General features: G+C 34.6%; 2 protein-coding genes across 3 annotated transcripts; one reads left to right on the top strand and one right to left on the bottom strand.

Moving 5' to 3' along the window:
* Window positions 1–3,922: 3,922 nt before the first annotated feature.
* On the top strand, window positions 3,923–14,297 carry ABCD1 (peroxisomal ABC transporter 1). Its single transcript, XM_079069023.1, has 25 exons — window positions 3,923–4,109; window positions 4,244–4,390; window positions 5,979–6,243; window positions 6,324–6,548; window positions 6,629–6,826; window positions 6,904–7,358; window positions 7,431–7,566; window positions 7,631–7,709; window positions 7,833–8,376; window positions 8,452–8,557; window positions 8,659–8,817; window positions 9,005–9,104; window positions 9,198–9,306; window positions 9,426–9,516; window positions 11,693–11,817; window positions 11,945–12,094; window positions 12,217–12,289; window positions 12,376–12,556; window positions 12,706–12,864; window positions 12,940–13,089; window positions 13,178–13,426; window positions 13,510–13,676; window positions 13,777–13,829; window positions 13,901–13,979; window positions 14,071–14,297. Exons 2-25 carry the CDS (start codon window positions 4,326–4,328, stop codon window positions 14,155–14,157), a joined length of 4,005 nt encoding a protein of 1,334 aa, XP_078925149.1. The 5' UTR covers window positions 3,923–4,109; window positions 4,244–4,325; the 3' UTR covers window positions 14,158–14,297.
* Window positions 14,298–15,642: 1,345 nt separating this feature from the next.
* On the bottom strand, window positions 15,643–17,731 carry LOC145133312 (protein C2-DOMAIN ABA-RELATED 4-like). Of its 2 annotated transcripts, none has more exons than XM_079068255.1 (3): window positions 16,957–17,731; window positions 16,131–16,235; window positions 15,643–16,052 (listed from the first exon to the last, which is right to left on the bottom strand). In XM_079068255.1, the coding sequence occupies exons 1-3, from the start codon at window positions 17,065–17,067 to the stop codon at window positions 15,759–15,761; spliced, it is 510 nt and encodes a 169-aa protein (XP_078924381.1). In that variant the 5' UTR covers window positions 17,068–17,731; the 3' UTR covers window positions 15,643–15,758. The 2 variants fall into 2 exon arrangements, with proteins under 2 accessions (XP_078924381.1, XP_078924382.1); XM_079068256.1 differs by having other exon boundaries at window positions 16,131–16,226; window positions 16,957–17,729.
* Window positions 17,732–18,230: the final 499 nt, after the last annotated feature.

Here is an 18,230-nt window from a genome sequence, read left to right on the forward strand (position 1 = left end):
TGTTTATGTTTATGTGTTATATGCTTGTTGCTATGTTATATGTATACCGGACTTGGTCCGATGCCGGGCGGGACCCGATGCCGGATTCGTCCGATACCGGGCGGGGCCCGATGCAGTGGGCGAGGCCCAAGTTATGTTTATGTTATTTGCATTATTGATGTGTTTATATGTATATCAGATTTCGGTCCGATGTCGGGCGGGCCCGATGTAGCGGGCAAGGCCCAGTGTATGGTATGTGGTAGTATGGGGAGACTCACCAAGCTTCGTGCTTACAGTTTTCAGTTTTGGTTTTAGGTACTTCGGTTTTCAAAAGATGAGCTCGGGATGATTGCAGTGCACACACCATTTGTTTAGTCTGGGATGTTTATACTCTGATATATTTTGACATCTGTGATGATATTTTGAGATACACTATTTATGCTTTTTATATGATAATGATATTTATGGTTTTATTAATGATTTAAAAACGAAATTTTTGGTTTGTATTTTTGGGATGTTTCAACTTGTTTTAAAAATGATTTTTTTTATCGTGTTTTGGGGGTCATTACATATTGGGCTTGTTTCGAGCCATGTGTAAGATTTAGGGACTTTGGGCCCTTGTTAGGCCGCAAGCTTTTCTGTGATGGGCCTTTGGGGCGTGGGCCCATTTTGGACATACATTATCTTTTGGGCTTCGTGGCTAGTAACATTTGGGCCTTGATGGGCTAGGCCCAATAAGGCAAGGAATAAGTAACCTTTTCCCTTAAGGCTAGGACTTTGGGTTTGGACTCTCGGGCTGGATTATTGACATAATTTCTAATTAGGGTTTATATGTTTATGTTTATGTTTATGTGTTATATGCTTGTTGCTATGTTATATGTATACCGGACTTGGTCCGATGCCGGGCGGGACCCGATGCCGGATTCGTCCGATACCGGGCGGGGCCCGATGCAGTGGGCGAGGCCCAAGTTATGTTTATGTTATGTGTTTATGTTATTTGCATTATTGATGTGTTTATATGTATATCAGATTTCGGTCCGATGTCGGGCGGGGCCCGATGTAGCGGGCAAGGCCCAGTGTATGGTATGTGGTAGTATGGGGAGACTCACCAAGCTTCGTGCTTACAGTTTTCAGTTTTGGTTTTAGGTACTTCGGTTTTCAAAAGATGAGCTCGGGATGATTGCAGTGCACACACCATTTGTTTAGTCTGGGATGTTTATACTCTGATATATTTTGACATCTGTGATGATATTTTGAGATACACTATTTATGCTTTTTATATGATAATGATATTTATGGTTTTATTAATGATTTAAAAACGAAATTTTTGGTTTGTATTTTTGGGATGTTTCAACTTGTTTTAAAAATGAATTTTTTTATCGTGTTTTGGGGGTCATTACATATTGGGCTTGTTTCGAGCCATGTGTAAGATTTAGGGACTTTGGGCCCTTGTTAGGCCGCAAGCTTTTCTGTGATGGGCCTTTGGGGCGTGGGCCCATTTTGGACATACATTATCTTTTGGGCTTCGTGGCTAGTAACATTTGGGCCTTGATGGGCTAGGCCCAATAAGGCAAGGAATAAGTAACCTTTTCCCTTAAGGCTAGGACTTTGGGTTTGGACTCTCGGGCTGGATTATTGACATAATTTCTAATTAGGGTTTCTTGTGATTTAGTGGGGATTTACGGTTCAACAGCCCGATTAATTGTTTGATTGTCAGCAGATTGAGGTGAGTTTGATCACTATACCGTAGGACACTAGGATATGTTATGTGCTTGTAGTCTTTGTGACTCCTGTTGTATGTGTTATATGTGTGTGTGCCTGTTTGCTATATGTATGTGGGGTGAAATAGACCCGGTACAACCTTGTGCTGACATATGAGTTGAAATAGACTCAGGGGTGAAATAGACCCGGTACGGCTTGGGCCGTCGCATGAGTTGAAATAGACTCGGAGGTGAAATAGACCCGACACAACATTGAGCTGGCAGATATGTATGCTATGCGATATTTTGGGGAACTCACTAAGCTTTGTGCTTATAGTTTTCAGTTTATGTTTCAGGTACTTCCGGATCGAAGGGGAAGTGCTCGGGATGATCGCATCGCACACACCATATTACTCCACTTTTTTATTTGACTCTGATGTATTTGGATGATATTGGCATACTCTAATGTCGTTATGGTTTTATTAAAAACGTTTTGGATGATGGTTTATTATTATAAAAATTGAAAATTTTAGTCTTAAATTTTGGGACGTTACACTTACCTAAAGAGAATAAACATTTATAAATTATAATATCCTTATTACTTATACATTTGCTTCCGTTAATCCTATTCGTTGAAAATAAATTTAGTTTTTTCCCAATAAATACCAAATGATATCCAAATGCTGACGACGCCGCTGTTCCATAAGAATCTTCCATTCCATAGAAATAACAATTGGACTTTCCTATTCATGGCGGAGTGGCGACCCCTCTTAGGGAGAGGAAGACGTTAACTTTTTTAGATGTCAAGGCTCGTAATATTAAGAATTACTATCAAAATGTTATACTTTCAAGTAGACGAAGCAAGTAAAGACTCGAAAAATGACTCCATGAATGCACTATAGGTAAGAAATTGTGACTATGTTCTGTCTATGTGTACGGAAACGTGATAGAATACTATTATTGGTAGGCCTGACAACCCAAACACGACCTATTTAAATATACAGGTCACGAGTTGGCGGGTTTGGAACATAAACCCATATATGACCCGCCAACCCATTTATTTATACGGGTTCACAGGTTGGCAGGCTCGTGGGCCAGATTCCATAAATAAAATCGACAATTAAACATGAATAAGTTCTTGATGGTTGATGCAAACATATCCGAATTTTAGACACTTAAGTCTTAAACATCCAAATGAAAATTAAAAACATTCATAGAAACATGTTCAAACTAAACATTAATACAAACGTAGATAATTCAAGTGCTAAAGTAATAGCCACAAATCCCATTTTTTTTCTCCCAAAAAACAAAGTCAATTCTCCAACACCATTTCCATACCTGATTTCGATCACAGAGTAACAGAGGGGAGCGTGAGACTATGGGACACCGGGAGACTGAAAATCTGGAAGAGGGAGATACGCTCATACGTGATTTGATTTTGAGATTATTATTTAGGGCAAATGGGCAAAATGGTTACATACTTAGCCTTACAGGTTACGACTTATGACCTTAGGCCATCCATCACGAGTCAAAATGTCAAAACAGTCAAATGGTCTATGAATCAATGATATATATTATATAATACTTATTAAATATTAATACTTGATACATAAATACATTTAAAAATAAAATATTTATTTTTATTAAAAATATAAACGGGTTGGCGGGTCAACCCGTTTATTTTTTGAGAAACCTATATATGACCCGTTTAATAAACGGGTCGGCGGGTTGAAAAACTCAACCCAAACCCATTTATTTCGTGTCGTGTCGCGGGTCGTGTCAAGAATTGCCAACCCTAATTATTAGTTAAAGATAAAATAAATTGTTGTTTCCTATGATTTTGGCAATTTATGTCATTAAATAAAATGATGCAACAAACAAGAAAAATAAAAAAGAATAATTCATATTAACAATGTCTTTTGGTTATGCAGTGTATCGACTTTGAATATCATTTAATTAAAAAATCTATTCATATTAATCTAACCCGCCAAACATATAAAAAAAAGTCACTTTACTGGTTAGAACCTAAATGATAAAAATAAAAGTTAGGATAACATGACTTTACATATGCTAAAAACATTAATGTGTACACCACAATTTGTAATTGTAGTTTGTTTGGACAAATAATACAAGAAGAATAGAATAATACCGGAAAAGGGATAAAACGGCAAAGACCATTTTCTTGGAATGGGTGCATCTAATCTAATACTAATAATACTAATATACCAAATACCAAATACCAAAATACCATACTTACCCTCTCCCTCGCCCCTCATTTGCCCTGGTTGGTTCCGTACCTGCCAAAAACACCGATCCAACCCACCCTTGGACCCGAAAAGTAGCATAAACAAAAATCTATTTCAGCTCTCAAAACTCCGATCAAAACCACACTCTTGATGCTTCCACTTGATTTCAGTATCACCCCTCTTAGTACGATCATGCTGTTCTGTTCTCAACTTTGAATGTCTGTTTAATTTTGATTTTTTCTTCTTGTTGTTGTTCGCAAGTACATATCAACTTAATTATGATGAACCCTAATAGGTTTTGGAATTTTCCTTTTGCAGGTATAGTATAGGAGATAGCGATTGACATCATTGCTGGTATCATTAATTGGTGGAGTTTGGGGGATTTGAACTATAGCTAGCCATGACTTCTCTGCAGCTATTACAGTTGACGGAGCGGGGTCGTAGCCTGCTTTCGTCAGGTCGCAGGTATTTATATCTTTATTTTTCTACTTTGCCTTGTGCTTAGTTTAACTGCCAGTTCGTGATTCATATTTTACTACTTGGATCAATAGCGAGGCACAATATTTCTTTTTTGGATGCACTTATTTCAGAAATTTCGTGGTTCCATTACTGTGGATTAGTATTGATATGATATCCTATAGATGCTATTATTATGGGTCTGGGTATGTGCATATCGCTTGAATTTTTAAGCTGTAACTTCGTTATTCACCACTGCAATTGTAAGTGGCACTTTCTTCTATTTTACTATACTTATCTGTATCTCAATAAAATCTGTACACTCAAGAGTCATATATGGTACAAGTGCTGCATCCATGTGACAGATGTGGGTTCCAAAACGCTAGATATATACATAGGATTTTGCTATTTACTAATCTATCAGTTCTCCTATTCTCCTGAAGTTGATTCTTTGCGCTTTGGTGAAATTTAATAAAGCAAGAGACACAACAGCTAGTCTATCTCACATCCTCACTTTTCTAAAGTTGGTCTCTACTCTTTACTTATCCTTTTTCACAATTCAGCTATCCAGATTGATATGGAGTTAGCTACTAAATATATTGGATGCCTTAGTTTCATGAACATGCTTTTTAAAGATGCAAAACATACGGTTCTACACTATTGATGTCAGTGCTCTTTAAACTAGAAATCACCTCCATTTTCTTGCTGGTTCTCATGTCTAATCAAATTCCAGTTAAGTACCAGATATATTGAATGATTTTCTTGATTTTTTGGAAAGGAAAATGCATATGGTTAAAATCTGTATGGTATGTTTTCATGGGGTTGAAACAATTGCTAGAGGGTGTTTGGATGTGAATTTCGAAAATGATTGTCATACGAAATAATCAGAATCAGATAATCAACTGTAACAAAACGGGCTGCAGAAGTTAGCGTTTGGACGTGCTTTTTTATTTTGAAGTTGTAACAATCAGATACTAAATTGCTTGAGTGTTTGTCAAGTTATGGTGATTTAAAGAATTATAGGTAAAATGACCAAAAAAGACATTCTTATATATCGTTAAATTATTCACTTTAAGATATGAAAATTATTATTATTATTATTATTATTATAATTATTATTATTATTATTTTTTATCATTTATAAGAAATTCTTTTACGCATCAATTATCAGTATATCTATAAATAACTTGTACTATAACTGCAACAATTCATTTTCTTCCAAATAGAATCATTTTATTCAAACAATGTGATTGTAGGTGCTCTAAAACTAAAAAGGTGAGTGCTTGAATAATCAGTTACTTTTTTAAGTGTTTAACTGCAATTTTTAAGCTAATTGGTAAATGATATTGACCAATGATCATGTTAATTCACTGATCTGTGTTCATATAGTTTGTCAAGTTATATATGTGTTTAACTGCAGTTTTTTATACTTTAGATTCTTTATGGAAGAGATAAATGACACTCCTCTCCTCTCTCATTTTACTTGTACTATCTAATATCTATTAAGAGAAGTCAGCCATTAGCTAGTCAAGATCGTTGTGCTATTTGTCATGCCTTATTCCCACAAATTTTGTTAATTATGGTTACATGGTTGTAGGAAAAGTCTATTGCTGGCAACTGGCATTATAGTTGCTGGTGGGACTGCTGCATACATGCATTCACAGAGCAGGGTTAGAAGGCCCAATGAAACTAATGGATTGGGAGATGATCATGAAAATGAACGAGTGAGCAGGAATAAGAGTGTTATAAAAAAAAGTAGGCAAAAGAAAGGACTGAAATCACTCCAGGTTTTAGCTGCAATTCTGTTATCCCATATGGGCAAAATGGGTGCAAAGGACCTTTTAGCTCTTCTGGCTACAGTGGTAATCTATTTGTTTGATCTAAGTTCCAGTATTTGATTTGGATTAGAATTAGATATGATATGAGTTTGTGTTATATTCAGATGTTACGAACTGCTGTGAGCAATAGATTAGCAAAAGTCCAAGGATTCCTGTTTCGTGCTGCTTTTCTTCGGCGCGTGCCGACCTTTGTTCAGTTGATCATTGAAAACATTACCTTATGTTTTGTTCAATCAGCTTTGTATTCTACATCCAAGTACATAACAGGGACCTTAAGCTTGAGGTTCAGAAAGATACTCACAAAGCTTATTCATGCACAGTATTTTCAGGTTTGATGCTAATCACACACACAAACATTAGTTAATGTAATAACTAATAACTAATAATGTGATGTGTGTTTGGATTCCAGAATATGATATACTACAAAATGTCCCATGTTGATGGACGGATAACTAATCCTGAACAAAGAATCGCAAGTGATGTACCAAAGTTCTGTTCAGAATTGAGTGATCTTATACAGGAAGATCTTACTGCAGTTACTGATGGCCTGCTATATTCGTGGCGCCTCTGTTCTTATGCAAGCCCCAAATATATAGTTTGGATATTGGTAGGCCTTCCGTTTACATACATACATACATACATTTGTGACTTGTCATCTAATAATGTCACTGTCACCTTCATCAGGCTTACGTGTTAGGAGCAGGAGCGACTATCAGAAACTTCTCTCCTGCATTTGGTAAATTGATGTCTACAGAGCAACAACTTGAAGGTGAGTATAGACAACTTCACTCAAGGTTGAGGACTCATGCAGAAAGCATAGCATTTTATGGTGGTGAAACTAGAGAGGAATCCCATATCCAGCACAAGTTCAAGGCACTTGTCAATCATTTGAAACTTGTCCAGCATGACCATTGGTGGTTTGGCATGGTTCAGGATTTCTTATTGAAGTATCTTGGTGCTACTGTTGCTGTTATCCTAATCATAGAGCCTTTCTTTTCTGGCACTTTGAGGCCCGACACCTCAACATTAGGACGTGCAGAGATGTTGAGCAATCTCAGATATCATACCAGTGTCATTATATCGCTATTTCAGTCATTGGGAACTCTCTCCATTAGTTCAAGACGCCTCAATCGCCTAAGGTACGGTACTTATTATTATTATTTGCTTTCACTCTTTCTTTCAAGATTTGTTACAAACATAATTATTTGCAGTGGGTATGCGGATCGCATTCACGAACTTATGGCTATATCTCGAGAGTTAAGTCCAAAAGATGTACCATCTCTACAGAGAAGAGGGAGTAACAATTATATAACTCAGGCAGACTACATAGAGTTTGATGGAGTCAAGGTAGTACCCATCCCATCTTTTTATCTGCTTGCTTGTGAAATTCAAACTAATTTGTTGTTGTCAGGTGGTTACTCCAAGTGGTAATGTCCTGGTGGAAGACTTGACTTTGAAGGTCGAATCAGGATCTAACCTTTTAATCACAGGCAAGTGTTTTATAAATTATATATTATGTTTTTGGTTTTAAAATGTGTAGATATATATATATATATATATATATATATATATATATATATATATATATATAAACACTTGACTTGTTTATGCAGGACCAAATGGTAGTGGGAAAAGCTCGCTGTTCCGAGTGTTGGGAGGGCTGTGGCCTTTGGTGTCTGGACATATCGTAAAACCTGGGGTTGGTTCCGATCTGAATAAAGAGATCTTTTATGTACCCCAAAGACCATATACAGCTGTAGGGACACTACGTGACCAGTTGATCTATCCTCTGACCTCTGATCAAGAAGTTGAACCTCTGACCCACAGCGAAATGGTTGACCTGTTAAAAAATGTTGACCTTGAGTATTTGCTAAATCGTTACCCACCTGAAAAAGAGATAAACTGGGGGGAGGAGTTGTCTCTTGGAGAGCAACAAAGATTGGGAATGGCGAGGCTTTTCTATCACAAACCCAGATTTGCAATTCTTGATGAATGCACCAGTGCCGTGACAACTGATATGGAAGAACGCTTCTGTGCTAAAGTCCGAGCTATGGGAACATCATGCATCACTATTTCTCATCGACCTGCTCTCGTTGCATTTCATGATGTTGTTCTATCCTTGGATGGGGAAGGGGGTTGGAGAGTTAACCACAAAAGGTTCCATTCTCTTGAATGTTTTCTGGATTGCATATCATTGCTTCTTCTTTACAATTTAAAATAATCTATCTATAGGGAGGATTCACTTGCTGATGCCGACTTTCCTAAATTGAAGTCATCTGAAACAGAACGTCAGAATGATGCCATGGCAGTTCAACGTGCATTCTCAAATACAAGAAATGTGTGGATTTTTTATTTTTATTTTTTTTTACCTTGTATTGTTTTAATTACTTGAATCTAATGTAACATGCCTCAAACCTTGTGGGTTTACTGTATCTGCAGGATTCTACTTTTTCTAGTTCCAAGTCTCAGTCATATTTTTCAGAGTTAATAGCTGCGTCTCCATCTGAGGAAATCAGTACCTTGTTGCCGGTTGTCCCACAATTGCAAAATGATCCCCGCGCACTGCCTTTAAGAATAGCAGCCATGTTTAAAGTACTGGTGAGTGTAATCTTAATTCCTGACTCTCTGTTTGGATAATTTTCATTTCTTTTTCTATTATTGAACAGATCTTCTTCTGGTTACTCTGCTATATGATTTTTATTCAATGGACTCTCTGTTATGCAAACCCCATAAATTCATATAGTGGGTGCATGTGAATTCTCAACCTTTGAAATTCTTAATGTAGGTGCCCACAGTACTTGACAAGCAGGGAGCACAACTTCTTGCTGTTGCTGTTCTTGTAGTCTCAAGAACTTGGATTTCAGATCGTATAGCTTCTCTAAATGGTATGAATTTGCTGCTCATGTTTTGTAATTCACGCCTTGATGATTTTATTTACACCACCTCACCTCTGATCAATCGATGCTTTGACTTCTCAGGAACAACTGTGAAGTACGTTTTGGAGCAAGATAAAGCAGCCTTTGTACGGTTAATTGGTGTTAGTGTCCTTCAGAGTGCTGCTTCTTCATTTGTTGCACCTTCTTTGAGGTATATATGATCTTTCTTCAAATAACTAACAAGTTTCCAAGTATATTAAACATATATCTTCTAAGCAAGCTACATTACTGATCAATGTTTGATTGTGACTTAATATTTGTTATGTGAAGGCACTTGACTGCCAGGCTTGCACTCGGATGGAGGATACGCTTGACTTCACACTTACTGAAAAATTACTTGAGGAAGAACGCATATTACAAGGTTAATCTATAGTAATTTAAGTTTTGTTATTTTCTTTCTTGAAAGTGTTCCAACTTCAACATAGTTTTTCAATGTAGTTGCAAATTATCTACTCTGAATATCTTTTTGATTTCTAGATCCATTCAGATTTGAGATACCCATCTTGTGAAATTTGATGTTCTCTCTCTTAAACATGACCGATTGAGTAGAAAGCTAAAGAGCAGAATTGTGTATTGTATTTGATTGTCTCATAATAGGGTTACAGAGTATATATATATATATATATATATATATATATATATAGGGTTACACTTTAATACCCTCTATTCTATAGTAATGATGATAATTGTGTCTAATACGCCCCCTCAAGCTAAGGACGGGGAGCTGTAGCTTGGACCGTAGGAAGAGAAACCTCGGAGTCACCAGCGGCTTTGTGAAGATGTCTGCAATTTGATCGTTTGTTGATATGAGCTGTATTTGAAGGATTGCCATTTGCAACTTTTTCCTTTATTAAGTGAAAATCAACCTCTAAATGTTTTGTACGGGCATGAGCATGAAAGACTGGGTTGGCCGAACGATAAGCTGCTCCAAGATTGTCACACCATAGAACAAGAGCTGAAGGAGTAGTAACACCAAGTTCTTGCAGTATTAGCTCAAAGCCAAGTGAGTTCAGCAAGGGCTTTGTACTCGGACTCTGTAGATGATCGAGAAACAGTATGTTGTTTTTGTGCGGTCTAGGAAATCAAGTTTGATCCAAGATATATAGCAAATCCCCGCGTGGTAACCAGCCTAATCTGCATTCTCTATCAGAGAATGCAGTCAAAGAAGATGGAGAAGTATCAGAACCCTTCCAGTGAGAATCGATAAAGGCTTGTAATTGAGAGCCATAAAAGGCTTGGGAGGTGGCGGATGATGGATTTGAAGATGAATTCGGTTGTATGTGAAGGCTGAGAGAGGCAATTAGGTCATTGGTGGGTTCTTGAGTGGTGTGGAATGCTTGTGCAATCATGAAATCGAGTGAAGGTTGTGGGACATTGTCGGGCAGTGATGGTGGACTTGAGACCATTGTATTCGTCTCGTAACATAACAGGATCTTTATCCGGTACAGGGCACCAATAGCAGCTAGGGCATCGGGTTAAGATAGTTTCATCTCCTTTCATCTCTATTCGCAAAAGTGTATTCTCTAGAAGATGAATGTGGTGCAAAGGCAGGTTCTAGAGAAGACCAAAGTTGTACCTTGGTTGATTCAGACATCAACATGCGAACGTGTGCATCATTGGGGATCCAGGTTTAGTAGTTTGGGTTTGGGATCGGTTGCAGATGTGGCACCTGATGGTATTGGTAGTTCTCTAGGTGGGCACGGAAACGGAATTGTGCCGTCCACATAGTCAAACATCTTGTGCTCAAAGGTAGATATAGTTGGTTGTAGTGAGATTAAAAGGAAACCTGTGAGAGCTGTGAGTCTTCTTTTCATCGGCACTGAAAGCAACGATGAGAGCCATGATCGATAATTGTTTGTGAGAAGAAAACAGATGTTGGCCTTGGTTGTAGTTGTAGTGAACCCTAGTTGTTTTTCAGGTAGAGTAGGTAGCAAGAAACCATAAAGAGCCAAATTGTGTATTGTATTTGATTGTCTCATAATAGGGTTCCAGAGTATATTCTATAGTAATGATAATTGTGTCTAATAAAAGCTAACAAAAACTTGTTATTTGGTTACCGGGTTTCGACAAATCATATCAAGTGCATGAGTGAGAGACAATGGGCAATGGCTATAGGAAATCAACACATACATATTCTTGAATGTTTGAATTTGACCTTGTTGTCTTCAGTTAACTTTTTTTCTTTCTTTAAATTGAATGCAAGTCTTTGTTTTCTGTCTGAAACTTTATACTTCAGCTTCTTTCTAGACAATGCATAAGATCAAGTGGATCTAATTGTATTTCAAAGCTGAAGAGCATCAATGCATAAATCATATGAAGTTTGCAAACAAATATAGCAGTTTTCTTTATATATAACTGGATATCTTTCTAGTTTTAAAGCCTATCTATATTTTTTGAAAAGCTAGTTTTAATTTCAAATTAATCCAAATTCAGTGTGTGGAATAAGCGGGTCAGTGGCAAATTTTTTTTTTTTTTTTTTTTTTTTTTAAAATTAATCTTGTAGTTTTGATGTAGAAAAGTTTCATTTGTGGTTTCAGGTATTTCACATGTCAGGAGTTAGCATTGATGCAGATCAGAGAATAACACAAGATTTGGAAAAGTTGAGCACAGATTTGTCAGGGCTGGTAACCGGAATGGTAAAGCCATCTGTTGATATTTTATGGTGAGTCTATGTTTTTTTTTTCAGGGATATTTTGCACAGGCAAGAGATTGAGAGCAATAAATAAGCGAAAGGCTTAATAATCTTGGTGCTTATTTTAAATTTTGATAATGGTTGATGTTGTTTGTAGGTTCACATGGAGAATGAAGATGTTAACAGGTCGGCGTGGTGTTGCTATACTATATGCATATATGTTGCTAGGGTTAGGCTTTCTAAGGAGTGTCACTCCTGATTTTGGTGACCTGGGAAATCGGGAACAAGAACTTGAAGGGAGCTTTAGGTCATCATCTTTTTGTTTTGTTAATTATTATTTCTCCTTCCTTGTCACTTGTCATTCCATTCATTATTGCACAAAATAACAGAGCTTTAAGTTTAAGGAGGATGTTTTGTTTACCTACGTAGGTTCATGCACGAGAGGCTGCGTACACATGCTGAATCTGTTGCTTTCTTTGGAGGTGGTGCTCGAGAAAAAGCGGTAACTCCTCTCCTCTTTCTTTATATTTCCTACCACAAAGGAGAATTTTGGAATATAATGATACTTGAATATGGTTTGGCTGGCAGATGATTGAGTCAAGATTCAATGAGCTTCTTGCTCATGCTAAAATACTTCTGAGGAAGAAATGGTTATTTGGAGTACTGGATGACTTTGTCACCAAACAACTACCCCACAATGTTACCTGGGGATTGAGCTTGTTATATGCTATGGAGCACAAAGCTGATCGTTCATTGACTTCCACTCAAGGTCAATTCGCAATTCCGATTCATCATGACATTTGTTTACCACAATAGGAAATAGTTTAGTAGTTGTGAATCGATTACCTAATGAAATTTAGGTTTTTTTTTTTTTTTTTTTTTTTTGGTTTGGATGTGAATGGATTTTTCTGTTAGCAGGCGAGCTTGCACATGCATTGCGGTTTTTGGCATCAGTTGTATCTCAAAGCTTCTTGGCCTTTGGTGACATCTTGGAGCTGCATAGAAAGTTCATTGAACTCTCTGGTGGTGTTAATCGGATTTTTGAACTTGAGGAACTTCTTGATGCTGCACAATCTGGTTAGTGTTTTATCTAATCTTTTAGGCTGATCAATAACCATTCCTTTTTTACTAATAATCTGATGGAAGTTGCAGATGAAACTGCTGGTACTTCATCAAAGTCCACTGAGGAATCTGAGGATGTTATCTCTTTCTCGGAGGTTGATATTATCACGCCAACACAGAAGTTATTAGCCAGAAAGTTGACTTGCGAGATAGTACCAGGGAAAAGCCTTCTTCTTACCGGTTAGTGTTAGTCAGATTATTATGATTATGATTATAAATACTTCTGAGGATTAAAAAAAAATAATAATAAAAATAATTTAAAATGAAGGTCCGAATGGGAGTGGTAAAAGTTCGGTGTTCAGGGCTCTGCGAGGTCTTTGGCCTATAGTGGATGGACGACTTGTCAAACCATGCCATGATGTTAATGACGTTGCTGAGGCTGAATCTGGTTGTGGCACTGGTATTTTATATATTCCTCAAAAGCCGTATACTTGTTTAGGAACATTACGTGATCAAATCATCTATCCTCTTTCACATGAGCAAGCTGAAAACAGGGCATTAAGTTTGTATCAACAAGGTCAATTTCAATTCTTTCCATTTTCATTTTCCCACTTTCATAGTCATACCGCCTATAATGTAAATGTTGTGATTTCATTTCAGGGCAAATAGACGTTGGTGTTGCTGATGCAAATATTCTGGATATGCATTTAAAAAGGATTCTAGAGAATGTGAAATTGTTGTACCTTTTTGAAAGAGAAGGGAGGTGGGATGCTAGTCAGAACTGGGAAGACATCTTGTCTCTTGGTGAACAACAGAGATTAGGCATGGTGAGCTTCCATCACATCACATCACATCACATCATTATCATATGTATTAATTACTACCACTATTGTATTCTAATTTGTTTTTGCTGTTGTTGTTTTCAAGGCTCGCTTATTCTTTCACAAGCCTCGGTTTGGCGTCCTAGATGAATGCACCAAGTAAAGCTAAAACATAAACATAAATCATATCCTCATGAATTTGAATTAATGCCATATCTTGTTTGTTTCAGTGCTACAAGTGTGGACGTTGAAGAGCACCTTTATCGGCTTGCACGTGACATGGGCATCACAGTTATTACATCTTCACAGGTACCTACCTACGCATCTTAATTCTTAACTTACTACTCTCATTTTTATTCACAAAAAAATTACCCTTTTAATCGCTTTTCTTGCTTCTCAGCGTCCTGCATTAATACCATTCCACTCCATGGAATTACGCTTGATTGATGGTGAAGGCAAGTGGGAGCTTCGCTCAATCAAACAATAAATAATTAATTAATTTCCTCCCTTCTTTTGCAAAAACTAAATCAAATAAAGGAAGCCAACAAATAGGGTGGGTATACAAGTAAGTATATGTTCATTATTTCATGTAACATAACATGACAAACATTAATATATATATATATATATATATATATATATATATATATATATATATATATATAAGGAAATAAATTCCGACCTGTATCCATGTTAGATTTCATTTGTTTCTTTTCAGAAACTGATTTCCATTGGTTAGGGCTATTTAGACTAATTGTGCTTTCTTATATGATAATTCTCACACTACACAAGCCATGACTGGAATGGACAAATCTTCTTGCTTGAAAGAGAACTCTTTCAAATTTTGGATGGGATTAAAATAATAGTTTAATATATATATATATATATATATATATATATATATATATATATATATTTTTAATAGTATTAATCTTTTTAAAATTTTCAAAACTTCAACGGAATAGTGTTTTGTTATTTAAAAAAAATATTTTTTATTTGTAATTATATTTCAAGATTTCATTGCATTGTAGTTCTTTTTGTTTTATAAATTTTTTAGATAATAGATAATTCTTTTTAAACTATATATAAAGTATATCACATGTATTTTGAACCAATTTTATACTACTTAGGTTTATATTTATTGATAAAAAACATGCTTGAATGACTCATTTAGTTTTTTTTTGAGCCAACCAAACATGAATGGAATGTAATGACCCATTTGAATACCTTTCTCATTCTATTTCGTTGTCCATTCTATTCTTTAGACATTCAATTTCATCATACTAAACAAATCTTGTAAGGTTTAAATGGGATTTCAGGTTTATTTACCATGAATGGAATTGAAGAGTTGATTCTTATTTATATGTATATTTGAAAAGAAGAAATATATAGGGTCGTAATATGGAATTTTACTATGCTTGAGTATGTCGTAGCAAAATATATAATTAAAATTGGAAGTAGGTAGTTGATGTAAGGATAAACAAATTATATTTTCTAATGTGATACAGAAACTTAATTTATGGTCGAGCTTTGTTTCTGAATTTAATGGGATTTTACTTTTAATTAACAACAAATGTTCCTTTATGGTAGTCCAAATCCATTACTATCTGTCATTTAAATGCTAAAAATGGTTACAACTAGTTATTGTTCGAAATGAATTTTAACCTATATTTTAGCAATTAGCATCATCATTTGTGCAATATATATAAATGAGAGAGATGCATATTTATGGGGGTGTTTGTTTTAGTTTATTTTTGAAGCTGTTTCAGTTTATTTTTTTGGGTTTATGAAAATTGTGTTTGGGTTACCTTATTAGCTTAAGTTTACCAAATTTCATAAGTGAGGTGAAAACATTTTTTTTCTTCAAATAATTGGCTTATTTGTATATATCTATGTATTTACCCTCAACCCTAGATAATTCTTTTTTTTTCCCAACACTATATAATTCTCATTTTTAGTTAGTTGTACAATATAACATTTTAAAGCACCAATTGTTGTGTATGGAGAAAAATTGTTGTATACAAATCATCTCCCATATTAATAATGTACATCTCACAGTATCAAATCAGTTTTACAAAAAAAAAAAGTCTAGAATCCTTTAGAACCGGGTAGATGTTCCCAAGATAGTTGGATTTCAACTTCACCAGATTCTACATGCCGCAACCTAAAAGATAGGTCTTGGAGGACCTTGTTGTCTTTCCATATTATACAACTTTCTTCAGCCAAAGAGTTTGTCCTGGAAGGCTGTATTCTCTTGAGAAGAGTTCCATTTGGATGCCTCTCCAAACGAGGCATCTTCATTGCCTCCAAAAACGATTTCAAGTCAAATTCTACATCTCCCATCGGGTCATCCATCGAGAACAAATCACTGTCGTACACCGTCTGCACCCACCAACTATGTTAATTACCGGATAATTTAGGGGAGTGGCTTTTATAATTTTTATTAATAAAATAACTTACTAGTTTTATTGGAAGATTTGGATCCTCAACAGCAAGAGTCAGTTCTTCGTCCCACACCGGATTAATATCATTGTTCACAACCCGAGTCTTCAGTTTCTGCCACAACTTGTCAAGATTTATTATTAGATCAAAGCAACAACTTAAGGATACACACACACAAACACACACACACACATATATATATATATATATATATATATATATATATATATATATATATATATATATATATACACACACACAAGTAAATTTCTTCCTTATATTATATATTAGTGAACTAGTTTATAACCTATAAGAACCACGGTTATAAAATTAATTAACCTTTCATAGTAAAAACTTAAAATTATTAATCAATTATTTTAAATAAATTATTAATTAAGAGATTTTTTTAGTTATATAAATTTATAATTGTTGATTTAAATAAATATATGACCTTATAATATATATTGATTTTATTTAAATTTCTATTCTAATGTTATTAATTTAATATAATTAGAGTGAAAAATTTAAATTTTGAATTTTGAAATGGAGAATAAATAGGTTGACAAATGACATGACATTAATTAGGATACCTAATAAGGTGATACATGACAAAAGAATAATAAACCTATTCTTTTATTAGAATAGGAAGATTATTTATACCTTTTTTTTATGTTATTTGAATTAATCCGCACTTTCGATTGGTAGAGGAGGGGTTTGGGTTTCTTTTTTGTTTGTTGTTGGTTGGGCGTGTATTAATATCTGATTTCGATTAGACGATATATAACAATAGAAAAATCTTTGAGTATGAGGTAAAACAAGCAATATCTATATATTATATACATACGTGATCGCCCATTTTGACGACAACATAAGGATCGCTGTCGGTGATATCACGAACTACAAGATCCAGACCTCTTTTAACCCTAACCTTCAACAGGCCCGACAGATTGTCCATTTATATCATATTATATCATCTCTTTTTTTTTCCAGTTCTTTTCTTTAAGTTTTCCTGTTAATTAATCAATGCTAATGCTATGCCACTTTATTGGTCCCGAGACACACAAGCCTAGAAACCCTCTCTTCCCACTAAATAAATTATAAATCGTTTCTTTTTCTTGTTTATGTTACTAAACTTGGAAACTCATGAGTCATGAAATGTTATTTTTATTCAAGCATTTTAATATTTCACTTTTCTTTTTGTCTTAATTCTGATCCATTAAAAATCGCAACATAATTTCTTTTCAACAAACTCTCAGACCAACCGTTAAACATCTTTGCAAAGGGATGCAATGATTTTTACTATTTCATAACTTGTTGTGTTGTGTACGGATCAACTTCCATTTCGAAAGCATACAAAAGCGAAATTCTAGATGCACGAATGATGATTACTTTTTACTTCAAATTCAACTATCTTTTTAACTCACATTCAACTATTACCGTGATGATTTGATAGTTTTTGATTTTTTATTGATTCTTTTATTAAATAACTTTGACTTCATATTATAAATGAATTTTACAATTCTACTCCTCAGACTTGTATACAAATTCCAATTAATACCTTTTACGCATTGGACATTTAATTTAGGTCCGTTTGTATTTAATTTATTAACTTCATTGTCTATTAAAATTTCTAATATAGTAAGTTATATAAATTTGAATATAATATTAACTATATTAATTAACTTATATATATATAATATATATATATATATATATATATATATATATAGTTAGGTTCATGTAAGACTATCATATTTTGTGAGACATGAGTATGTAATCCTAGCCATTCATTTTGGAGAAAAAAAAAATTAAAATGCAAAATAAATGAAAATTTTCGATTTTTTTAAATATTATTTTCGTCATTTATTTTATAAAAAAAATAAAATAATAAAAACAAAATTGCCTTTTTTTCAAAATATATATGAAATATGCTAATAGAATATTATATTGTAAATATTCAAGTTGAAGTTTTAGAATGTTAGAATATTCTACTAGAGTATTAAACTATAAATATTCAAAATGGTATAATAGAATATTAGAATATTGTAAAAAACTTAACAATTCTAGTAGAGTATTAGAATATTTTAACACATCTATCAATTTTAGAGGTATATTAGA

This window comes from Lactuca virosa, chromosome 8 (assembly GCF_052849685.1).
Source record: "Lactuca virosa cultivar CGN04683 chromosome 8, Lactuca_virosa_CGN04683_v6, whole genome shotgun sequence".
Lineage (NCBI taxonomy): Eukaryota > Viridiplantae > Streptophyta > Magnoliopsida > Asterales > Asteraceae > Lactuca > Lactuca virosa.